The sequence below is a fragment of the Numenius arquata genome, chromosome 12 (genome assembly GCF_964106895.1).
Source record: "Numenius arquata chromosome 12, bNumArq3.hap1.1, whole genome shotgun sequence".
Lineage (NCBI taxonomy): Eukaryota > Metazoa > Chordata > Aves > Charadriiformes > Scolopacidae > Numenius > Numenius arquata.
Window position 1 is genome coordinate 22,807,891 of NC_133587.1, and position 23,512 is coordinate 22,831,402.

Genomic DNA, 23,512 nt, shown 5'->3' on the forward strand with positions numbered 1-23,512 from the left:
TGCGGCTTCTGAGCTTGGTTGTGGTGCCGGCTTTGTACAGATAAATATAGAACCTGTGGCATTTTCAAAAGCCATTTGGAACAGCTCTTCAATACAAGCACTTTCACGGCAGAGGTTAAATATATTATTTGGGGTTTCTGCCTAAAAAAAAAAAATCACTTAAAAAATTGGCAGAAATACCATTTTCTTCAATTGAGAAAGTTCTCTTTCCTCAAATTGAGGCTGGCAATTGGCAGCTCTTTACAAAGACAATTTTTTTTTCCATTCCTCTCTCCCTTCCCTACTCCTTGATTTCAAAATAACCTTCAAGGCAAAAAAGCAGGACACAGAAATGTTAAAAAGAAATAGAAACTGATTAAAATTTTTCACTCCCTGAACAGAATGCTTTACATTTTAACTAACTTGCATCAGATAAAATGCTATTGCATTCCAACACAAGAAATTAACACATTGCAAGTTCCCAAAGGAATTCGCTATTTGGAAGTCCTACTGAAGAAACTGAAGCACAATACAAATAAAGACCTTTATTAAAATCAGTTGGAATATTATACGAAATTTGGTATTGTATAATATAGGTGCAAAACCCCTGATATTAACAGGACGTGACACAGGTGAAGAAGGAACATTAATATACATATAAATAGAAAAGCTAAAATGTGTTTAACAGTGATATATTAAATGGCTACATAAACGTGACCATAATTAGGAGAATATGTAATTTTGTATTCCTTAAGCAGTATCTTCTAAAGCAGTATACATAGTAAATTGCTTTTACCTCTAGTGTCTGCTTTCTTATGAGTAACAGGAGATGCGTAGGAACATTATAGGCACATGCAAAAGCAATGTAAAAGATATAAAAACAGAGGCAGAAGCCAGGGACTTATTTGTTCTTGGCTGCCAGAGGCTTACGGCTGATCTTCTTTGACTTGTCATTGTTCTTCTTTGGAGGTTCAGGATTCGCCTGCATGTGTCTGCCATAAAGGCTGGAAGGAAATGAGACAAAGAATATTTGTGATACAACCCCTGTGATACATCCATTAAACATAGGCTTTTACTCTGCAGCTTGTTAAACAATGCGTCTAGTTACTAGACATAAGAAAAGGAAGGTCATTGTATTTATTTCGTCTCAATACACTGAATTTTCTATTAGATGGCACATTGCAGTCCATAGTGCTAGTTTTTTTGTGACTTATCAGAAGAGTAACATCGGGAAGAGCAGGCCTTTGGAGCAGTGAAGGAGCAATCAGTTTCGCCCTCAGAAAGCACCAACCTTTATTCTGCTGTTATGGGATTAAGGCTCGGAAGGCTGCGAGGATGTGTATTCAAGTCGACAATGACAAAAATTGGGTTGAACTGGAGAGATAGAGTGCCCACTTAGAACAAAGTGAGCATCATCCCTAACCAGAAAACCCAAGAGCTTGATAATGTGACAGAGAGCAATGGTGTCACAGCCGCCTCTGCTGCTCGCACATGATTGATAGTACTGGGACAGCTACCAACACATCAATGCCACATTAGTAAGTACCACTGATTAAATGTTGACAAAGTATCCTGCAATTAAGATGGCTAGCATTCACAGCAGAGCTAAATAGACTACATGGCTGAGAGGATCTTGCTGAATATCACATAGTAATTAATAGATAATTTATGAGTAATCCTGATTAAACTAAATTAAAAACCTACCCAAAATAAACACAGCTCAAACTTAACTTCTCTTATTGACACAAAGTGCTTTTTGAAGACGTACTTTGCGGGGGTGTCTGTATCTCGAAGGGAACAGAGACGTGCTTTGCTTCTGCTCATTCAGCTGCACAAACACTGGCAACGATGACAGAAATACTGAGATCCCTCTGAAAGGCATCTCCCTGTTAATACCTCAGCCCAATGCTGGTGAGTGTCCACCCTAATCTCATGCTGGCCTCTTGCCAGCCAAGCTGGACACCAATTTCTACCGCCCGATAGGAATTCTGCTCCCGAAGATAACAGCACCAGTTCCCAGGAGAGCCTTCCTTGTGTTGCTCCACCTGCCTGGGTCACTGTGACTCCATATTTGCGTGGACTTTGCCAAGGAACAGGACAGATCTAGGGGCTTGGGGTCAAGCCTTCCTAGAATTGCCTTTTGATGTGTTCAACTCTGGATGGGTAGCTGTCAGCACTGTCGCCACAGAACCTCTTTTGCTTTGCAGGCTGAAACTAATGTCAGCGAAGGACTGCCTCTCCTTCTTCTACAGCGAAGGACTGCCTCTCCTTCTTCTACTTACCAGACATCTGCTGGAAATATAACACAGCAGAGAGCAGGCAGGCTAGGAGGTTCCTCGAGTGTATGGAGGATAACTTCCTGACACAAATGGTAGGTAAGCCTACCAGGGGAGGTGCCTTGCTAGACCTACTGTTCACAAATAAAGAAGGGCTAGTTGGGGACGTGGAGGTCGGAGACAGTCTTGGGCTTAGTGATCATGAAATGGTTAAGTTTTCCATTCATAGTGAGGTAAGGAAGGGGATTAACAAAACCTCCATCTTGGACTTCCGGTGGGCAGACTTTAACCTGTTCAGAACCCTGGTTGGGAGAGTCCCGTGGGAGGTAGTCCTGAGAGACAAAGGAGCCCAGGAAGGCTGGACGCTCTTCAAGAGGGAAATCCTAAAGGCCCAGGAGCAGGCTGTCCCCATGAGGCGCAAAATTAAAGGGCGGGGAAAATGGCCGGCCTGGATGAACAAAGAGCTCTTGATGGGACTTAAGGAAAAAAGGAAGGTTTACCACCTTTGGAAGAGGGGACAGGCAACTCGGGAGGAGTACAGAGATTGTGTTAGGTCATACAGAGAAAAAATCAGGAAGGCAAAAGCCCAGCTAGAACTCAACCTGGCCATTAATATAAGGGACAACAAAAAAAGTTTCTATAAATACATCAACAAAAAGAGAGTGACAGAGAATGTCCATCCCTTACTGGATGCGGGGGGAAACCTTGCAACCAAGGATGAGGAGAAGGCTGAGATACTTAATGCCTTCTTTACCTCTGTCTTTAATAGTCAGACCAACTACCCCCAGGGAGTTCAGCTTCTTGGGCTGGAAGATAAGAATGGAGAACAGAACAACTCCCCTGTAATCCAAGAGGAAGTAGTTAATGATTTGCTTATGCACCTGGACACGCATAAGTCTATGGGGCCGGATGGCATTCACCCAAAGGTTCTCAGGGAGCTGGCAAGAGAGCTTACCAAGCCTCTCTCCATTATTTATCAACAATCCTGGTCAACAGGAGAGGTGCCAGATGACTGGAGGGTGGCCAATGTGACGCCCATCTACAAGAAGGGCCGGAAGGAGGATCCTGGAAACTATAGGCCTGTCAGCCTGACCTCGGTACCGGGAAAGATCATGGAGAGGATCATCCTGAGTGAGCTCTCAAGGCATGTGCAGGGCAGCCAAGGGATCAGGGCCAGCCAGCATGGGTTTATGAGAGGGAGGTCCTGCCTGACCAACTTGATCTCTTTCTATGACCATGTGACCCGCTTTCTCGATGAGGGGAAGGCTGTGGACGTTGTCTACCTGGACTTTGGTAAGGCCTTTGACACTGTCCCTCACGGCATTCTCCTGGAGAAACTGGAGAATCATGGCATAGACAAGTGTACCCTCCGCTGGATAAAAAACTGGCTGGATGGCCGTGCTCAGCGAGTTGTGATTAATGGAGCAAAATCTGGTTGGCGGCCGGTCACCAGTGGTGTCCCTCAGGGCTCAGTTTTGGGGCCAGTCTTGTTCAATATCTTCATTGATGATCTAGATAAGGGGATTGAGTGCACCCTCAGTAAGTTTGCGGATGACACCAAACTAGGTGGGAGTGTTGATCTGCTTGAGGGTCGGCAGGCTCTACAGAGGGACCTGGACAGGTTGGACCAATGGGCCAAGGCCAATGGGATGAGGTTTAATAAGGCCAAGTGCCGGGTTCTGCATTTCGGCCACAACAACCCCAGGCAATGCTACAGGCTTGGGGAAGAGTGGCTGGAAAGCTGCCTGGCAGAAAAGGACCTGGGAGTGTTAGTGGACAGCCGGCTTAACATGAGCCAGCAGTGTGCCCAGGCAGCCAAGAAGGCCAACGGCATCCGGGCCTGTATCAGGAATAGCGTGGCCAGCAGGAGCAGGGAAGTCATCGTGCCTCTGTACTCGGCACTGGTGAGGCCTCACCTCGAGTACTGTGTTCAGTTTTGGGCCCCTCACTACAGGAAAGACATTGAAGTGCTGGAGCGTGTCCAGAGGAGAGCCACCAAGCTGGTGAGGGGTCTGGAGAACAAGTCCTATGAGGAGAGGCTGAGGGAACTGGGCATGTTTAGTTTGGAGAAGAGGAGGCTGAGGGGAGACCTCATTGCCCTCTACAACTACCTGAAAGGAAACTGTAGAGAGGTGGGTGTTGGCCTCTTCTCCCAAGGGAATAACGACAGGACCAGAGGAAATGGTCTGAAGTTGCGGCAGGGGAGGTTTAGATTAGATATTAGGAAGAATTACTTTACTGAGAGAGTGGTCAAGCACTGGAACAGCCTGCCCAGGGAGGTGGTGGAGTCACCATCCCTGGAGGTATTTAAGAAACGTGTAGACGTGGCTCTTCAGGGCATGCTCTAGTGCCCGGGATTGTTGGTTTGTGGTGGGGTGTTGTGTGTGGGGTTTAGTTGATGGATGCTGCTTGCTTTTTTTTTTTTTTTTTTTTTTGTGGGGGTGTTGTTGTTTGTTTGGTTTTGTGTTGTGTTTTTTTGTTTGTTTGTGTGTTTTTGTGTTTGGTTTTTTTTTTTTTTTTTTTTTAATGTGGTTGGACTCGATGATCTCAAAGGTCCCTTCCAACCACTAAGATTCTGTGATTCTGTGATTCTACAGGACCTTGCGGACATGCAGTCAACTGTATGCAAGAGACATTGAACAAGGATCCAAACAAACATACTCTTGAATCACCATGCTATAAGGTTATAGAGGGGCTGTCTATGTCAGATACAGGGAGATTTTAGCTAAGACATACGGAAGTCAGGAGGCTAAAAGCTACTATCTGCTCTGAGCTGTATTTTGCTGCATCTGGAAGATACTTCAGCTCTGGGGTTCCTGGGCTGCAGAATGGGAATAGAGCTTCTTGTATGGTGGGGTGGAGAGGCAGTCCTCGCCTTCAGCTCCTCAGCAGCTGCAGTTTTACATCACGCTGCTGAGCAGGCTGCTGTCAAGGTGCACTGTACCCACAACAGCTTTCCTCAAGGAAACTACAACTGTAAACTACAACAGGACTTCACCTTACTGAAATTTCAGGTGTGCCATCACCTACTGTTGACAAGGGATCAGACGCCATTTCCTGGTGAACGCAGAGAGCCCTGACCCTCCATCATAACTGCGCGCTGACTATTAGCTACGATACACATATTTTTATTTTCATAAGAAATAACCCCAACAGCACAAGGGTATATTTTATCCAAGCACACTGTATGCATGCTAATCAAATAACCGTCCTAAATAACTGTCCTGTTTTGGAAGGCATTATGTGAGTTGAAGGAGGGAAGATACAGAAGGAGATGTGTTTGCATCAGGAAATACTGATGTGCAGAAGTGTCATTCAAGGAGGCTGTCCCATCAGAAACCAATCTAGGGTAGAAAAAGGCCAGGGGACAAGCAGCACCCTGTTCTCAATGACATGCAGTGTAGCATTTGAACCAATGTCAGCAATAATTTTATAACTGAGAAGTTAACAACAGAGAAGTGGAAATGCATGCTCAAATCTGCAAACACCAATGGCTAGTTAAATACTAAATTAACATTCAAGTTGTTTTTTGGCTCTAGAGAAATAATGCTACGTTGGGCTAGAATGAAAGGTTTTTCTCATATAATAAGAAAGTCCCCGCTTGGGACTTTAAGCACTGAATTAACAGAGAATCCACCAATCCGCTGTATCTGAGCTCAAAAAACTCTGCAGATGGGACCTGAAGTCCCCTGTCACCGTCTTGTGCCTGCTGTCCCACAGCTCGTTTGTCCTGTTCGTGTCAATCCAGTGAGGACTGTAACAGCTTTAGTGGTTTTCAGGTGTTACATATTGGTTTTTTTCGCGGGTTGGTTTTGGCTCCACTTTTTTGCTTTGGAAACTTTACTTAAATTTCCCTCTCAGACGACACTTGGCATTCCTTGTGTCTCTTATTTCCTGCTTTCTCAGTGCAAATGTTCAAGTTTGCAGACTGGTAGAACTTAGATTACTCAACATTTTTCTGAAGTAAAAGGGTGTGGTGGGAATTCTACTGACTACATGGATGCTTTTGAAGTGCAGAAACTGAATATTGACAATTTTCAATGCACTTCGGAGTTCTGGTAAAGTCAACTTGGGCAACACCTTTTGAATGTGAAATGAGGTCCAGCAGCCACTGCATGTGTTAAGCAGTAAAAATCCCAATTGACCTGTAAGTATTTTTAGTAGCTGTTTTTCCCTTGATATTTGCTCCTCACGATATTCAGTGCTACTGGTGCTCCAGCATTTCTCTCCAGCTCATGCAAATACTATGTTAGTAGTAGATGTGCACGAGCTGCAGACAGCTGTAGAATTTTATGTTATTTTTACTTATTCTCACGTCCAACCACTCCTCTGCATGTGCACTGAAACTTCATCCAGGAAAGTAATTACCGAGTTTGAAATAAGCAAATCAAATATATCTACTTAGGTTGCTCTGGCAAAATTTCAAGGAAGTTTCAGCTGCACATTTCTATCTCAACCAAAGATAAGTGCTTTACAATCTATCACAGTAGTCAGCTACATAAAGAGCAAGGATCAGATGTATTTAGATTATATAAGCCTTTGCAGACAGGGACTCTCTCTTGTGTTTGCACACATCAAATACGAGGAGACATATGGTGTCACAACAACATTTAAATACAATAATGACTGTGATAATGCCTCTGGGACAGAATTTGCCTTCTGTTACACTAGGGAAAAGAGAATTCACAATTTTCAATGAACTTCTGGTACAACAACAGACACCACTTCTATAGCTCCCACGGAAAAAAAAAAACCAGGAAAAAAACAAAAGGAAAAACTAATGGAGCTGATCTGCACAGAGATACAAGTATCTGAATTACAGGGGAACCTATAACCCTTTGGCTGTAATAGATGTGGAGTTTACATATATAGTCCTTAATGATTTTGAAACCTACTGGAAGGATACAGCTACAGGAACCATAGCTTGCACGTCGCCATCTGTCAGCCAAGCTGTAGTAACTAACCGTGTACATGCTCGTGCTCTGGCACCACTGTGAAGTCAAACGTGTTGGGCAGAGACACTCGCACACCACTCTCGGCAGCGGAGGTCAGCTGAAGACACGCACACAGACAGCAACGCAGCTCAGCTGATGGATGGCAATGTACTAGGGGATGGTACCTTGACATAGCTGCTTGTATGACCAGACCCTTAGTGAAGGCAGATGGTCTCCACAAACAGACAAAGGAATATTGAGGCAGATTGTGGGTACTGTTTCAAGGCAGAATTGTGAGATAATTGCTGATATACATCCATGGCAGCGCTTTCACGCTTGATACTTTGGAATGCCGCCTGTTCACGGGGCTGGAATAGCGCTGAGCAGAACATTGCACACAGCTCGCAGACCAAAACCTCAGCTGAAGAATAAAATCTGGAGTGTAAATAAATATTTGAGATATTTGCAGTTTGCAGCACCAGTCAAAAGCTAGTCATTATAACCACAGTTCCCAAACTGCTGAACCTTTGTAGACTTCACCGCTACAGTATTGCATGCAGCCTTCAGCCTTCTCATTACGTCGAAGTGGAAGGGGAGATTAAATGCAAGACTGAAAATGTAGAAAGCCCTCAGATATAGATTTCCAGTTGCTTTCTTTCCTTGTATATATTCTTCAAAGCAAGTATCTCTCACGAACATAAATGTTTCTTTGTATGCAAATATAAACATAAACAAAATCTCCCTGCATTTCCTATCTGCCCCACTGGAACTAACAAATGTGAGCATTACGGCTGCTGCAGCAAAACTAACAGTATCAAGTGAGAAAGATGCTCATTAAACTTCATCATTCTGTCTACTTTAATGATGGTTTTACTTAATAAAAATTCTCTAAGCAGTTGCAAGGATATTAGGCAAGGTCTTTGGTTATGTATCAGGGGTCTAAGCTGTCACTAGCAAGTATGCCATTCAGGAGCGGCATTCCCAAGAGGAAAGAGTGAATACAGCTTTCTTGTAATAAATTCAGAGAATCAATAACCACAGCCTGCCACATTACTTAAGCATTTAGGAAAGGAGGTGATCCTTCTAAATTAAACTACAAATTGTTAAATGTTGCAATTTACAGCATAAGATCAGGCATGAAGCCTTGTAATTTGAAAGCATACACTCTTGCTACTAAAATCTCCAAATTTAAAAAAGAAACGTAGTTAAAATTCATAAAGTTCAAGAACCACTTTAAAAAACCACCTTCAGCACAACTGCCTCCAATTTTTCTCTCTTGTACAACAAAACACTTACTAACTGAAGGCTACATCTCCCAGAGGTGAAAAGAAGTTCACTTGTGGAAGCTGGTGAACTAGTGTAAAGTGTTTAATGTACACATTGATTTTCTCAAGTTAAGCATTTTGAAAGAGGATTTCAAGAATGAGCCATAAGAAATATATTGCTCTCACTTTATGCCTGTAATAGACCTACAGGGTGAGTATGCAGTATGGAAAGGACACGCACAGGTAAATATGATCCTGGAGAGATGCTACCTCCAGGTATGCACTAGAATCTAAGTAACAAAGGTGAAACATTCCAGTGCTGTTCGCTTTGAGCTCAGGTTCAGGCAGGTATTTAATGCTCAGATGCAGCTTCAAAGGTGGGTATTTACAGTGACCACAAAAGGACGGTCCCCAGCAGCAGCTGCTGAAGCAGGAGAGGGGAAATCCTGAATCAGTGGTGATATCACTAGAGACCCAAAGCTCAAAGAAGTGCTTACAAGAAGCATGGACCTGCTGGAGCAGGTCCAGTGGAGGGCCACGAAGATGATCAGGAAGCTGAAGCACCTCTCCTATGAAGACAGGCTGAGAGAGTTGGGATTGTTCAGCCTGGAGAAGAGAAGGCTCTGGGAAGATCTTACAGCAGCCTTCCAGTACCTGAAGGAGGTTATAGGAGAGATGGGGAGGGACTCTTTGACAGGGAGTGTAGCCATAGGACAAGGGGTAACAGTTTTAAACTGAAAAAGGGAAGACTTAGATTAGATCTTAGGAAGAAATTCTTTCTTGTGAGGGTGGTGAGGCACTGGAACAGGTTGCCCAGGGAAGTTGTGGTTGCTCCGTCCCTTGGAGGGGTTCAAGGCCAGGCTGGATGGGGCTTTGAGCAACCTGCTCTAGTGGAGGTGTCCCTGCCCATGGCAGGGAGTTGGAACGTGATGATCTTTAAGGTCCCTTCCAACTCTAACCCTTCTATGACTCTGTGAAGACTGATACATGCAGGCTAGCCTGTATTTGTTACAATTCTCAAGCACTTACTGTAAGATGCTTTCAGTTTTATTGTAGCTGATTGCTGCTCTGGTATCTCCTCTGAGCGACTGAGACTGGCCTTTGCTCCCATGGGAGCTGCTAACACTTTACCTCCTCAAACCACATCTTCTCCCAGAAAAGGGGCAGATAATGGGGTTTAATTTGCCAGTGATGTACCAGTGAGGGAAAACAGTGGGGCTTAAAATTACTTTGCAAGTATCATTATTTTGGTAGTTTACCCACAATTTATATTTATTCTCTGTGACATAAGTAAAACGATTTAAATTAAGAGGAGCACTGCATGGGTAAGTTAAATAAATATCTGGTTTCCTTCCACACTTGGATGGCAAACTGCAGGTTTAGGATTCTTAGTAAGGAAGAACAGACAAGAGTGACTCATTTTATTCAGCTAATTTTTTGCCCCTTGTTTGTGAGTGCTCCAAGAGCAGATGGCAGCGATGTCAGAGATGTTCATCATCTGAAGGTCTCTGCAAGATTCTTCAAAAACCCTCGGCTTTAGCCTGTCATCTGCCCATGTACCAGCTCACTCCTCGTGTTCCCAAGTGGAGGCAGGGCTGAGTGGCTGGAGGGGGCAGGGGCTGGCGGTGCTGCGTGTCGGCTACTAAACCTGCAGCTCTTAGTGTACTGTAAAAACACTCCACTCTGTACCAGTTTGTCTTCCTCTATTGCCCACTCACACTCTTGGTGGATGAGAAGCTCAACAGGAGCCAGCAACATGCGCTCACAGCCCAGAAAGCCAACTGCATTCTGGGCTGCATCAAGAGAAGCATGGCCAGCAGGTCACAGGAGGTGATTCTACCCCTCTACTCTGCGCTCGTGAGACCCCACCTGGAGTACTGTGTCCAGCTTTGGAGTCCTCAACACAGGAAGGACGTGGACCTGGGTTCAGGGCAGGGCCGCGAAGATGATCAGGAAGCTGAAGCACCTCTCCTATGAAGACAGGCTGAGAGAGCTGGGGTTGTTCAGCCTGGAGAAGAGAAGGCTCCGGGGAGATCTTATAGCAGCCTTCCAGTACCTGAAGGGGGCTACAGGAGAGATGGGGAGGGACTCTTTAACAGGGAGTGGAGCGACAGAATGGGGGGTAACAGCTTTAAAGTGAAAGAGGGGAGATTTAGATTAGATACTAGGAAGAAATTCTTTCTTGTGAGGGTGGTGAGGCACTGGAACAGGTTGCCCAGAGAAGTTGTGGATGCTCCATCCCTGGAGGGGTTCAAGGCCAGGCTGGATGCGGCTTTGAGCACCCTGGTCTAGTGGGAGGTGGCACCCCCCATGGCAGGGGGGTTGGAACTCGATGATCTTTAAGGTCCCTTCCGACTCTAACCATTCTATGATTCTGTGCCTTATACTTCAGACTGCCCCAAATCTCCACACCCAGCCCAGCCCCAAGACACTCTGAAGTGTAACAACCCATTCCCTTCACCTGCCCCAATAATCTTCATAACACAAAGTTCCTGCAGAGTTTCCCCTGGCGTCACCCTCCCTAATCCTCCCAAGTCCTGCACTTCACCTTTCAAAGAGACTTTTCACCAGAAATCCCTAATCCCCACAAGTGTTTTCTGGCGTCTTAACCCCCAAAGGCACTCTGCAGCAGAACTGACCACCTCTTCCCATCTTGATTTAGCTCTTTTTTGTAGCTAGTTTCATTTTTTTTTGGAGTCTGAACTAGATAAGGGGAGGATTCAGTCCAGGTGGAGAGATGGGTATCCAAGCCCATGTTGCAGTCAGTGGAGATATGGCTAATGAAGCCAGTGGAGTAGAAAGCTTTTTTGGTGACCAAATATAAGTGTCTACTGTGAGATGCTTAGCTGCTATACTCTGTTACAGATTTTCACCTACTACAGTGGACAGTGGGCAGTGTTCAGATATTTTAAAATGCTAGATGAAGTCCACCCAAAGCAACCACTCCCTCTCTGTTCCCACTTCGCACACTCTCACAAGCTGTTAGCTACCTTACATTACAGACTCTGCTGAGTCATACAGTCCAACGTTGACTTACTGAGAATTCCTGCCTACAAACACTCCAAATCTCAGTAAGCGAAAAAAAGTATTCTGCCAAAACTGTTCTGGAGCTCACTGTCTCGGTGACTGTGTAGAACGTGCATCCTCCAAAGTAAGCTCAGTCATCCCATGTGTCTCCTACTGGCCATTTCATCATTCGATTCCCCACAGGGCTCCCTTCTGCAGGATCCCTCAACCCCAGTCTCTCCCCTTTACATTTGCTGTGCCATACACTTGAAGAAGAGAAAGATTCAACCTCTACCTGCCATGTTTCCCACCCTCTTTACCTGAAGGTTACTGTCAGAGATGGACCCTGACCAGATGGACCTCTGGCCTGGTGCTCCTCACAACAGCATCACCAGTCCTGCCATGACGACTCAGCAGCCCAAGCACAGCAGTTGTTAAAGGGAATACAGTCCAGCTGGACGTATAAAGAGACACCTTGGGGTAGATGTGGCTGTGTGGGGAGATTTGAGCCAAGGTAACCGTGATTTACAAAAACCTGCTCTCTTATAGGTCTGGCAATTCCTGGATAATTTTAATTCTGCCAGACAGACACATCTGCTCTTGAACTGGTTAATTTAATCCCTGCTGCTTTGAACTCACCATCTTGCATGTTAAGGAGAACTAATTTTTTTTTTTTCTTTCAGAAATAAATTCCAAGTAGGTGTTAGGCATTTCTTTAATTAATATACAGTAATAAAAGAAAGTCTTCTCCTTATATGCTCTGAGGCTAGCAGCCTTTTGAAGCAAGTACTTTAAATGAGAGGCTTGTGAGGGGAGCACAGCTGGAAGCCCATAGAAACCTAGCGAAAAAAGAAGTCTTTTTTAAAGGAAAGCATACAGGTCAAGATTTGCAAAACTGGCTGATGACTTTGCATACCCAACTTGAAAGAAGAAGAAATGTGGCTTTTGGCAGAGAGGGTGTTGAAAGCAAATGGAACACCAGCATCTGCTTCCTGAAAGTCAGACCTATCTAACACCCAACGAGCTCAGCACTGAAAATCTCAGCAGTGATACAGAGCTGGAGAGTCACACAAGGAGGATCTCCATGGAACTGTCATGAAGATGGAAAGGAGAGGATGTGCTTGTGCTTATTTCTTTAAAAACAGTGACAAATATGAATTAAGAGTTCATCTAGACAATCTATTATGTTGATAAATCAACCCCCTGCTAGCCCAGTATAATGAGTCTGCAGCCTGAGAGGACGAGGGAGAGAACGATTTGTTTCTGCACCTGGACAGAGTCTTACCAGACTATCCCAATTATGAAGAATTTCTCACTGCGGCTCGCATCTTCAAGCACATCCAGGAGGGCTGATCTCCCTTCTCACTCTCCATTTCGAATGGATCCACGAGTGGTTCAGCCTACACGTGCAGACGAGTCCCTGGATCCACCTCAGGCATGGAGAAACTTCATAGGTCAGAACCTGAAGTCCTCACAGCTAAGAATTCCTACAGATCACAGTGGAATATTTTTCCCCTTATTTTCTTTTCAGAGATCAAATGGTGCTTTGCCACTTACGTATAACTAGAGAAAACAATTTAGTGCCAGATATAGGCATCAACTGCAAACCCTGATGGCTGAGGTGTCCACTAGAACATGCTCTACCTAATGAATCAAAAGGTATTAAGAGCCACAGAATTTGCATGAGCATGCTCAGCTTCTTCAGTAGAAGCCAACATGGGTGGCTGCAGAGAAAAACACACCAGCAAGAAGGAAAAAGACTATTCAAGTGAGAAAGAAGTATATTCTGTTTACTGAAGTCATCTGTATCATCACAACCTTTGCCTTTATCTTTCTGTAATTCCATGAGCATCAACTTTTTGCTCCATTTCACCAAACCATGGTGTTGGGATTATGTTCAGGGCCACCTGCCTGCTCTCACACTAACCCCAGACAGGCAGCAAACACGGTGCAGAAAATAAACTGCCACGCAGCACAGACACCTTCCTGGAGTCAGTTGACCACAGTCGTCTTCATTCTGATATTATTTTAATGCTGTTGTCTACATGGAGTCCTTTGGGCTCAAGTAAACCAGTGCTCATTTTCCTTTTTGAATGCCACACTAAGGGGCTCGCTGCTCAGATAAATCCCCTTACATAATCTTTATTATTGATCTACTACATGCATTTTGCTGTGCACCTAATTAACATTAAAAAAAAAAAAAAGGAAAACAGAGGGTAAAAATAGCTGAGTGCAAGCCAAGGAACTTTCTTTAAAGTTATTCTAAGTCTGGCAAGTATGTATTTCTTTTCCAGTAACTAGACAAAGTGTACCAATAAAATGTATAGAAGGGACTCTGGGGAAATCCTGATATGCAGACTGTTTTTTCTCCTTTTTTTTTAAAGCAAAACTGAAGTGTCTGAGTTAATCTGAGCCTGCTCTGCTGCACACTGAGGATGACCAATTTCACTGGCAGCAGCAAGGAGAACATTCAGGGGACCGCAATTCTCCACATGCAGGGTTTATATAGCTGCCCTGCTCTGCTGGGCCGGCTCACATCCCTCTCCCAGGGTGTCTACCTTCGTCACCCCTGCAGGCTGCAGGGCCGGCTGCCAAACAGCTCCTCAAAATAGACACAAAGACCAAATGGTGACGAGGAACATGGTGACACAGTGGGGAACTCAACCTAACACCCCTGAATCACCACTCCTGAGACCCTCAAAGGTGAAGGACTAAGCCCCAGTCCCGTTGCACAACCCACCTGCGTGACCCAACACAAGAAACTCTTTCTGGAAGTTCGTGCAAGTTCTGGGGACCACTGTGTAAAGGACGCATAGGACTTACTGTGGGATGCTTAGGGGGAGTCTTGGGATTGAGCAAAAGTATTGAAGGATTACACAGGATTTATGAGTTGTTTAGGGGAAAGACCAAGAGAGTGGAAGGGAGGGATCAAGGTGGATGGCCAAGAACAAGTGCAAGAAAATGGAGAGAGGATCAGGGAATAAACGAGGCCAAATAGTGTGCAAGAAGGAGGCTGGTCAGCACGCTTTTTGGTTAAACTCTGTGCCAAATTACCTCCACTTTGTCCTACCTAAATCATGTTTCTAACTGTTTTCTGTGTGAGTGTGCTCTCTGTTCTGACAGCATGCACATATGACCCACCAGCAAACTTCAAGCCAGAGTAGTTGGTCACTAGGATGGACTGAGTCCTGGGTACTGGAGAGGCCAAGGGTCTGGGATTAGCTCCCAGAGAGGCTGAGGGACATTAGGGTGGTAAGACTGGGTCTGGGGCGCTGATACTTGAAATATCAAGATTTGTGAGCCAGGTACTAGAGGGTTCCCTGACATAAGGTGTTCCCTGAGCACTGATCCCTAGAAATGCAGTCTGGCTGTTGTTTGTCCTCTCTGTGTTTATGTGGCCATCTGTCCTCCTGACACGCCAACCTGTTCATGGCTGGCCATGTGTATATACGTGTTCTGAATTTGTGGTTAGCCTTGTTACTGGCAGGACAAGGGAAGAAGGATATGGAGCAGCTGCTCACTGCCATCGGTGGCGGAATCCCCCGGCTCCTCCAGCCCACTGGGTTTAGCTTGCTCAAAAGCACCACCAGGAAAAAGAGGAAGAAATGAGGAAACTCACTTCACCTTTTTGACACAAAGGATCACATCTGAAGTGCTACACACCACAGACAATTCAATTTCACCCAGTCACCCAAGTTGGCTTTGTTTGACTCATGTTGGATACACTTTGCAGAAAGGCTGTTCCAAGGGAGCCTTCTTGGACTGAATTTATGAACATGCATAACAGGTCAATGCAAATATTGAATTATGCCATCTTCCTCACTAAATCTCTTTGCAGTTCCCAAATACAGCCCTTTCAACTGCCCCCTGGCCAACACTGGCACAAACATTCCAATGATGTCAATATTCCAGACACTCTGGTGAGTTGTGCTCGGACAGCTCCACGTACATGCAAAGGAGCAAGGAGATTCAAAGTCAACTTCAAAATCCTTGTCATCATTCATGTTAAAATGCTGGAATTTTGAAAGCCAGAAATCAAGTACTTCATTATGGAAGCACAAAATATCAATAAAATGGTTTTCCAGTTATATACATCTACTGCAGAAGACCAACGATGATCACACAGGTACCATGTAATAAAATGATACAGACCATTCACCCCATTTTCCAGCCAGTTTTGAACAAAGCATCACACCATTAATATTTGGCAAACAATTACGGGGTTTTAAGCAAATCTTTGGCATTCTTCCATGGCTTTTACTGTGCCAACAAAGCTGTTCCAGAGTCTTTTCAGGAGGGACCTATGTTATGTGGCAGCCAATAATCTTTATGGTAACACTGCAATGAAAATGTCGCTTACTGTAATGAGGAGAGATCATAAGTTAAGCCCCCAGCTACCTTTCTATTATTTTTCATTACAGTCTTTCTGGGTTTGTTATACTTCAAGAGTAATCAGGGAATTACACCAAACTAGGCTCACTAGTCAGCTCTTCATTACTCAGACCACACTGGAACTGAGCGATCAGCAAACTGAACCAGCTCCTGAGGTAACACAAGACACTAACATTTATTTGAATATTTACCATTTCTTTTCTAGCTTGGCCTCTTTCTTAAAGCTCTGTTCTGTAAAACAAACTTGCCTACGGTTGGAAGTAGTTTTGAAACAACGGGAAAATCGCATAATATTTTTTCATGCCATTAGCACCTTGAGCGAAGGGTTGAGCTTCCTTTCATCTACCAGAAACAACCTGTGATATACACATCTTTTCCTGACAGCAGTGTTTTTCCTAGATTTGCATTTCATAGGGCTGGATGAGCTGGGTGAAGCAAGAAGTCTCGCTTGCTGTATGAATCCTTGCCCCTGCTCCGTTGCAGATTTTTACATTGGCTTCCTTTCCCCTTGCAAATCCAGGAGCTGGCCACCCCTTTGGAAACCAGCAGTCACACTGACATCAGTAAGTTCTGGTGTCACCCAATCCGCATGACTTGCCAAGTTGCTTTCTGTGTCTTTCAAGGCCCACAGTGTGAAGAACACAGAGCCTTTTGAAAGGCTTTCTTCTCCCCTGATGTCTGTCAAGATGAAATGGCAGCATAGTGTCAACCTGATTTTGATTTCAACAAAATCAATACAAGTTTTGCTTCTGATTTTGGTGGGTGCAAGGTTTGGCCTTTAATGCCATGCAATCTATTCCTGACAACTGAAAAACCCCTAGTGCACACCAGGCAGCACGGGCTATCCTGTGAGATAGCCTCATCACAATCTTCTTGAAAACCACCTACATTTCTTATTTTGGCTCTCTCCTGAACAGAGTGACTTGGGAATTGCAAAGACCTCTAGGTTACTTAAAAATTACAATAGAGGTCTCATAATAACTTGTGTTGTAATTAGTGTTAGCAGCTGAGGAATATCGTGGAAACTGTGCAAAACCAAATATGGCTTTACGATGTCAATCAAACAGCATGTTCTTTGTTATTTAAATCACCTACACATGGCTGTTACTAACCATGCAAGCAAACAGGCAAATTGCACTTGCAGTACAGCTCACGAGCCACAAACTATACAGCAAGATATGAAAATCATCTAGGCTGGCTCTGAACACTGGAATGAAAATTATGTCTTCTCATCAAGTGCTAGTAATAGCTAGGGGCAATGAGTCACTCTGTAAACTTCTTAATGCATGCATTAACCAAAATAGTTTCTCTTACAAGGAAGGTGGGATTATGCATACCGCTATGATCTGTTCTTGCTGAACATCTTTTTGCTGGAGGTAGGCAGCACTCATTCTAAATCGTTGGTGCTTACGTACGCTCATGAGTTAGAAGAACAAATATGAACTTTTACTTAAAAGGACAAGAATTAGTTTACTTGATCATCAGGCATTTGCAAAAGGCACCCACGGGAGCCTTCAAGAGTGATGCAAAATAAACCAGTGGTTGCACCTGCTTCTGGGCAGGAGGAAAAGGAACATGGAATTGAAACCACTTGCACTGAATCAGTCTAAATGCCACGGTAGCAATGAAAGCAGAAAAAGTGCAGCAACGGGGAGACATACCCCAAGCTGCAAACTTGGAGGATAAACTGTGAGACACCTACTCTGCGTCTTCTTTGAAACATGCTGTAAAACACATTGCGGGGAGGGCAAACGTGGTCCTTGGACTACTGTCCTTACTTTCCCATTCCTCAACACGTAGGCTACTAATGGGCTTGCCAAAACCCAGCCTATGCACACAAGGCAGCAAACGGCACCTCCTTACTTGTGAAACTGCCCTAGTATTCCCCAAGTTTGAGGCACGGAGCGGATTTACGAGAAATGCCAGTGCAGGAGTAGGAAAAGCAAAGTGGCAAAAGATTTGTCAACAGCTCTCTGTCACCAAGAAAGCACTTCATTAGCCTGTCAATTGCACAGTGTTGAGGAGATACATTTATTGACAACTCACTGCCAATTGATCCAACATCTATATAAAAAGCTCTTCTTATGCAATGAGCTGACTCACATGATCATGAGATCTATAGAGAACTAATAGCTGTACTAAGCCCAAAATTGCTCTAATTTCTAAACAAAATTAAACCAGAAGTGGTAAAATCCCAGCAACATCTCAGCAGCTAGGCCATATTCACTGCTTACAGCAAAGTACTTTAAAATGAGATTAATTTTTGATACACTTCGTAGGTGGGGTATGAACTCATGATGAATAAAAGTCCTTATAGAAAACACTGTTTTTCACTTCTATGGCCATTTGTGCTTAAGGGATTACTTTTGAAATACAGGAAATCTGCATTTTCTACTCCCTCAATTTAACATGGAAGTACCCAGTGAGATTCAATTCTGTACGTCAACCAGCTGCTCTGTGCGGCCTCTCATCGGGTTAGGATAATGCTGTGAATGGCTAATTGATCCTGCAGCGGCTTTAACAACTGGCAGTCACTTCACAGAGCCAGCAGCACTCCTGCAGTGCACATGCTCCTAACCCTTGCTTGCTTTGCTTTGTACTACCTGCTTTATCACTTCATGGTAAGGCAGCATCCAAGACAGCGGGAGTAACCTATTCTGGCATCTCCATCTGGAGCTATTTATCAGACCTGTGCTGCTCTGGTGGATTAGTTTCAGATCCCTGTTGGCAGATCAAAGGCAGCAATAATAACCACAAATCAATCCCTCTTTAAGGCCTAAAACATCTTCTCCCTCACATAGAATGCCTCATTTCTTCACCACCCCAGAGCCCTTATAAATACCAACTTTGCCTAGACACAACAGTTGTATGCAGATACTCAGGCCCTGGAGAATTTGGCGCTGTGTTTTCAGCTGCTTTCTCCTGTTTACTGACAAACAAACTGAGCAGCATCACTGGAGAGGGGCTCATGTAGGTTAAACACTTGAGTTCCAGAAAGTCAGAAAGCTGCTTGGTGCCAAGTGAGGGCATACAGAGAAGATGGCTTGCTTTCCTCAGTCTCATCTCAGGTAATGTATTTTCCAGCACCCATCAGTCAGACAGTGCTGTATTTGCAACCAAGAATCCAGTTACCATCAGGTCACTGCTCAGTACTCTAAGCCAACCAACACATGTTTTCAGAAACCATCTGTTCTATTCTGTATCTGAATAGATATAGAATAGATGCAGCCCCAGTTGAACAACTGTACTGTGGACAGGTTGCTTTCTAATGGTGGTTCCAGACAGCTTATCCACTTGATTAGCACATGCTCTAGAAAATAGAACTCAGAAGAAGGGGGATTCATGAGGTTCGAGATCCACACGGATACTCCAATATAGGAGGAACATCTGGTCCCTTTCGCAAGGACTGTGCTTGCTTTCTTGAGATTGCACTTGAATTCTTGATGGTCACTTGTTAGGTCTTAGCTAAAGGCAGTGGTAGTTAAAATATGACTCAAAAGCTCGGTATCAGCTCTCTGCCTGGCTATGCTTTACTGCCAAAATGAGATCTTTACTGCAAGAGAAGTAGCTTTTGTTTGCTCCTGCTCTGCAACACCTTACTGTGACAAAGCTGTATTTACCACGGCAGTTCCCTAGGACTCAACTCACCCAGAGATATTGTGGCAAGAAAAAAATCAGTAACTCGGATTTTACAGAACAGCCATTATACTATAAAAGGTATACCTGCATGGGCAACGAAGACATACACTCTTCCTCTTACCTTTCTTTAAGTCTCTCAGTCTTGTAACTTGCAGTTTGAACTATGTCTCCGAAGAGACTGCAACATCAGCTAGAATAGCAACAATTCAAGATTCCTACGTTCTTACTAAAATGAAAACCAGAGATAGTGAAAATGACAGCTGCTTAAAGGTCTTCTGAAATTCTTAAGAAAAAAGCATATTGCCAATTAATGGCAAACAGCCCTAAATCCTCTGCTGCCACTATTGCATACTAGTAAATTTGCAAAGGCCAGAAAGACCTAATATTTCCTGGTTACCACATCAGAGCCCAATGAATATTTTGTCCTAAAATTCTTCTGAATACAACTGTAAAGTACTTTGATCCTGATTTCTTCAGTATTCAATTAAGATACAGTTCCATTTGACTGACTGTTTATCACTGACAATTTTTCTACTATACACATAAAACTAGAACATTATCTCAACATATGGAAAATGTGGATAGTACATATTGCTCATAGCTGCACATAATTTTAAGAACTCTAACTGCACTATTTCTAGATAATTTTTAAACTATGACAAAGTTGCATGCTATTGAAGAAAAATGGCAAGCCTATAAAAAGCTGTGTGTGTGAGTCAAGTATAAAGAGTATAATTTTTTTCGTATACTATGATTCTTTCACATGCTAGTGTTAAGTAGGAAGTCAGAAAGATTAACCAAAGATCAAGAAAAAAGACCGCCCTCTTCCTCCCCTCTCCTGCTACTGAGCTTAGAAAAATATTCTAAAAAGAAAAAAAAATTTACACTGGTAGTTTCCAAGACAGTTTAATAAACCTTGGGGAAGGCCTTAGTGTTGAATTTACCTTCTCAGTAGTACCTAAAGCACTGCTACTAAAGCAATACAATAAAGTTTATGAACTTGTCTTTACTGCTGCGTAATTTATCTTTGAGAAATGATACTATGGTGAACAACTGCTCTCTATGAATCTCTTTGGGGCTTCAGTGGACTGCAGTTTTTATCACAGCGAGTAAAGTGGATCAAGATTGAACTCCAAACCGAAATATATGTCATATTTTTTTATTAATGAAAAATACTTAATTCAAAAGTTAAACACTGCTATAACTCAAGTGTTTTCTTATCCACTACGTCAACTTCCCAACTAAAGTGTTTTTGAGATACTGTACACTGAAAATCAGAAAGAAACAAATCTCAGAATCATTCATATTTCTTTCTATTCAAGAAATAGAAGAAATCCCTTTTCTTTTTTATTACGTTCCTGCCTAACAAATATATCCCTTCACACAAACAAACTAACAAACAAAACCACCCCCCAAGCCCCAACAAAACCACACGGCAAATTCAAAATAAACTTAACCAAAACCCAGCAACCAAAGCCAAAGGTAAAATGACTTCACTTCTTCCCCTGGTCTGGCACTCATGGTGTAGTCTGCTCAGCTCACATTCCAGCATTGGAGTTACACTGCTCTAGAAAATGTTTATTTTCAGGGCAGGTGCCTTCTGTCAGGTCAGTAAGCTAATGTGACTGTGCAGTTGTTTGATCATCGGATTTAACGTGATGGAGGCATGGGAATCCCTAGCCAGAGGAGAAAGGCAAAGGAAAGAAAATAAAGCAATCCATTTTTGTAATTAAAAAAACCCCCACAAATTAGACAGCATGAATCCGAAGGTGGAACTACACAGAGGGACGTGCACACATGTTGTAGAGAAAACCTCATTGTCACTCAAAGCCCACAAGCCCATGCAAAGCTGACATAAAGAATGGCGAGGAACCAGCACAGTGGAAGGGAATCCCACAGAACAGGGGTCAGCCAGGATCTCCTGCCAAGGAGGTATTTAGATCAGTCTGTACAACAGCTTTGTAAGAAAACTGGCAGATACTCAGCGTAGCCTGGAAAAAACACCTGCAATGAGGGACTGATGATCTGTGAATACAGTAGGGTAGTTTTTCTGCCTGGATGTTATGTTTGTTGGCCAAGCAGCATTTCTTCAGGCATTTGTCTATTACAAGATGATTTCAAGATGCCAGATTATTTGATGAATTCAAACATTTCAGGGAATGTTCTAGGCAATGGGCAATGTCATACTGATTATGGTGAAAACAAGAAAATGAAAGGGGAAAAGTACATACACACACAGCATTTGTGATCTCTTGCAGTTAGCTAGCAGATTGCAGCTGTTTCAGCCATCCACATCCATAGGGTAATAGCCTACAGATCAAAGAGCCAGTGGATGGCTACCATCTTTGCCAATGATTCCCCCCCTTCCTCTGTATCCTTGCAGCACTTGCTCCCAGTGGAGTTTGGAAATGCTAATACCCGGAACAAATTGCCTCAGGAGGAAGAAGAAAGAGCAAGCTAGGGAAAGGATGGAAGAGAGGAAGGAAGAGCTACGAGGATGTAAGAGGGATGAAGAGACACACGAAGCTTCATGTATGGAAAAGCAGCATGGGAGAAAGAGGACACCACTGGTATATTGCAAGGAACACACAGGCAACTCTCACTTTGGTGAAGAAAGGGAGCATGGAGCAAATGAAGGAATAGATGAGCATTCAGACCATGTGAATTCAGGGAGCCCTTATGGTATAGAACAGAAGAACATGAAGGGTCCTTGACTGATGCAGGGAGCATATCCCCTAAATGCTGTGCAAGTTCTCCTTAGTCTATGTTTTTCACCACCATTACTTCAAGACCTAGCACATGCAGCTTGAGCACAGACTGCGGCAGACCCTTCCCCGTTTAAACATACTTGGTGCTTTTCATTTCTTCACATCCATCTTTTGGTCACATTATCTCTGTTAATGAAAAAATAAATGTTGCAAAAGGGGAGTATTAACATAGCCAATACCACGGACATTAATTTTAAAAATGCTATTTACTTTGTATCAGAGCAGTCATATATCATGATCTTGAGCAGTTATTAGCCTTGTCCAGATTCTGATTCCATGCTACAGAGACAAACTCTGCCCTGACTCTCCTTCCTGCCCATGATTCATTAACTTGACATCTTTAGTACTGCACCCACTTGATGGGCTTCATGTATTTAGTAAAAGACAATAATTCTTATTAAAGCAAAAATGAGTTCTTTAGTGAAAATCCTGGGTAGTGACTTACTGTGAAGTACAGACACAATACAGCTCACACTATCTCATTTATTCCCAGACCAAGGGCAGCACCTCCCATCCATCCGAGCCATGACTTCAGTCGCTCACTAGCAGCCGCCGGGTGACCTCGGTGCTCTCATACCCCATTGCCGCCCATCTGCCCAGCGGGGGGCCTCTGGCCGACCCCACATGCTACGTTAGCACTACTGAAGCCCCAGCCGATATTCTCTTCTAACTCCTCTGTTCCTCCCCCCTGCCACTTCCTCAGTCACTATGGCAACGCCCATCATCCTGCACACAGCACCAGCCGACTCGGGGCTTGCTCCGCACTCATTCATCCGAGCTGTTTCAAGAATTGCGTCTTTTCCCCGTGCAACCTTTCTGAAAACTGAGTTTTAGTCCCTGCTGATGTCCCCACATCTTTGACACATTTCCACTGCCATGTGATGCAAACCCGCAGCTGCCCCAAACATGGTCCCACTCCGGACTAGGTAAAAGAGCCAAAATCAAAACCAAACACAGAGCATGGTGTATGAGTATCTCTAAGCAGGCTGGGGGCAGACTAAGGACCTTCTCTTAAAAATCCTGGCTCTTGTGAGCAGCTTTCCCTTTTACAAGCTGTCCCTGCTAAGTAAAGGCATTGAAGATCAGTTGTAGATAGCCAAAAAAAAAACAGCAAGGAAAGGACAAAATAGCAGGGCTTTCCTTTGATTGAGATTTTTTTTCTCAGGATATGTCTTCCTTAATTGCTACTTTATTTAATTGGGCTGTGACTACATGTTATTATTCCTCACATCACACCCATTCTGTGTTTGTGT

At 43.8% G+C, this 23,512-nt stretch overlaps 1 protein-coding gene across 2 annotated transcripts in view; it reads right to left on the bottom strand.

Annotated features, from left to right (window-relative positions):
* Positions 1–336: 336 nt before the first annotated feature.
* RSU1 (Ras suppressor protein 1) overlaps positions 337–23,512 on the bottom strand; it is a 122,385-nt gene continuing 99,209 nt past the window's right edge. The window contains exon 9 of one of the 2 annotated variants that reach the window (XM_074157097.1): positions 337–983. In XM_074157097.1, coding sequence (XP_074013198.1) covers positions 881–983 — 103 coding nt within the window. In that variant the 3' untranslated portion in view covers positions 337–880. The remainder of the gene's footprint in view (positions 984–23,512) is intronic. The other variant, XM_074157096.1, reaches the window with a different exon arrangement.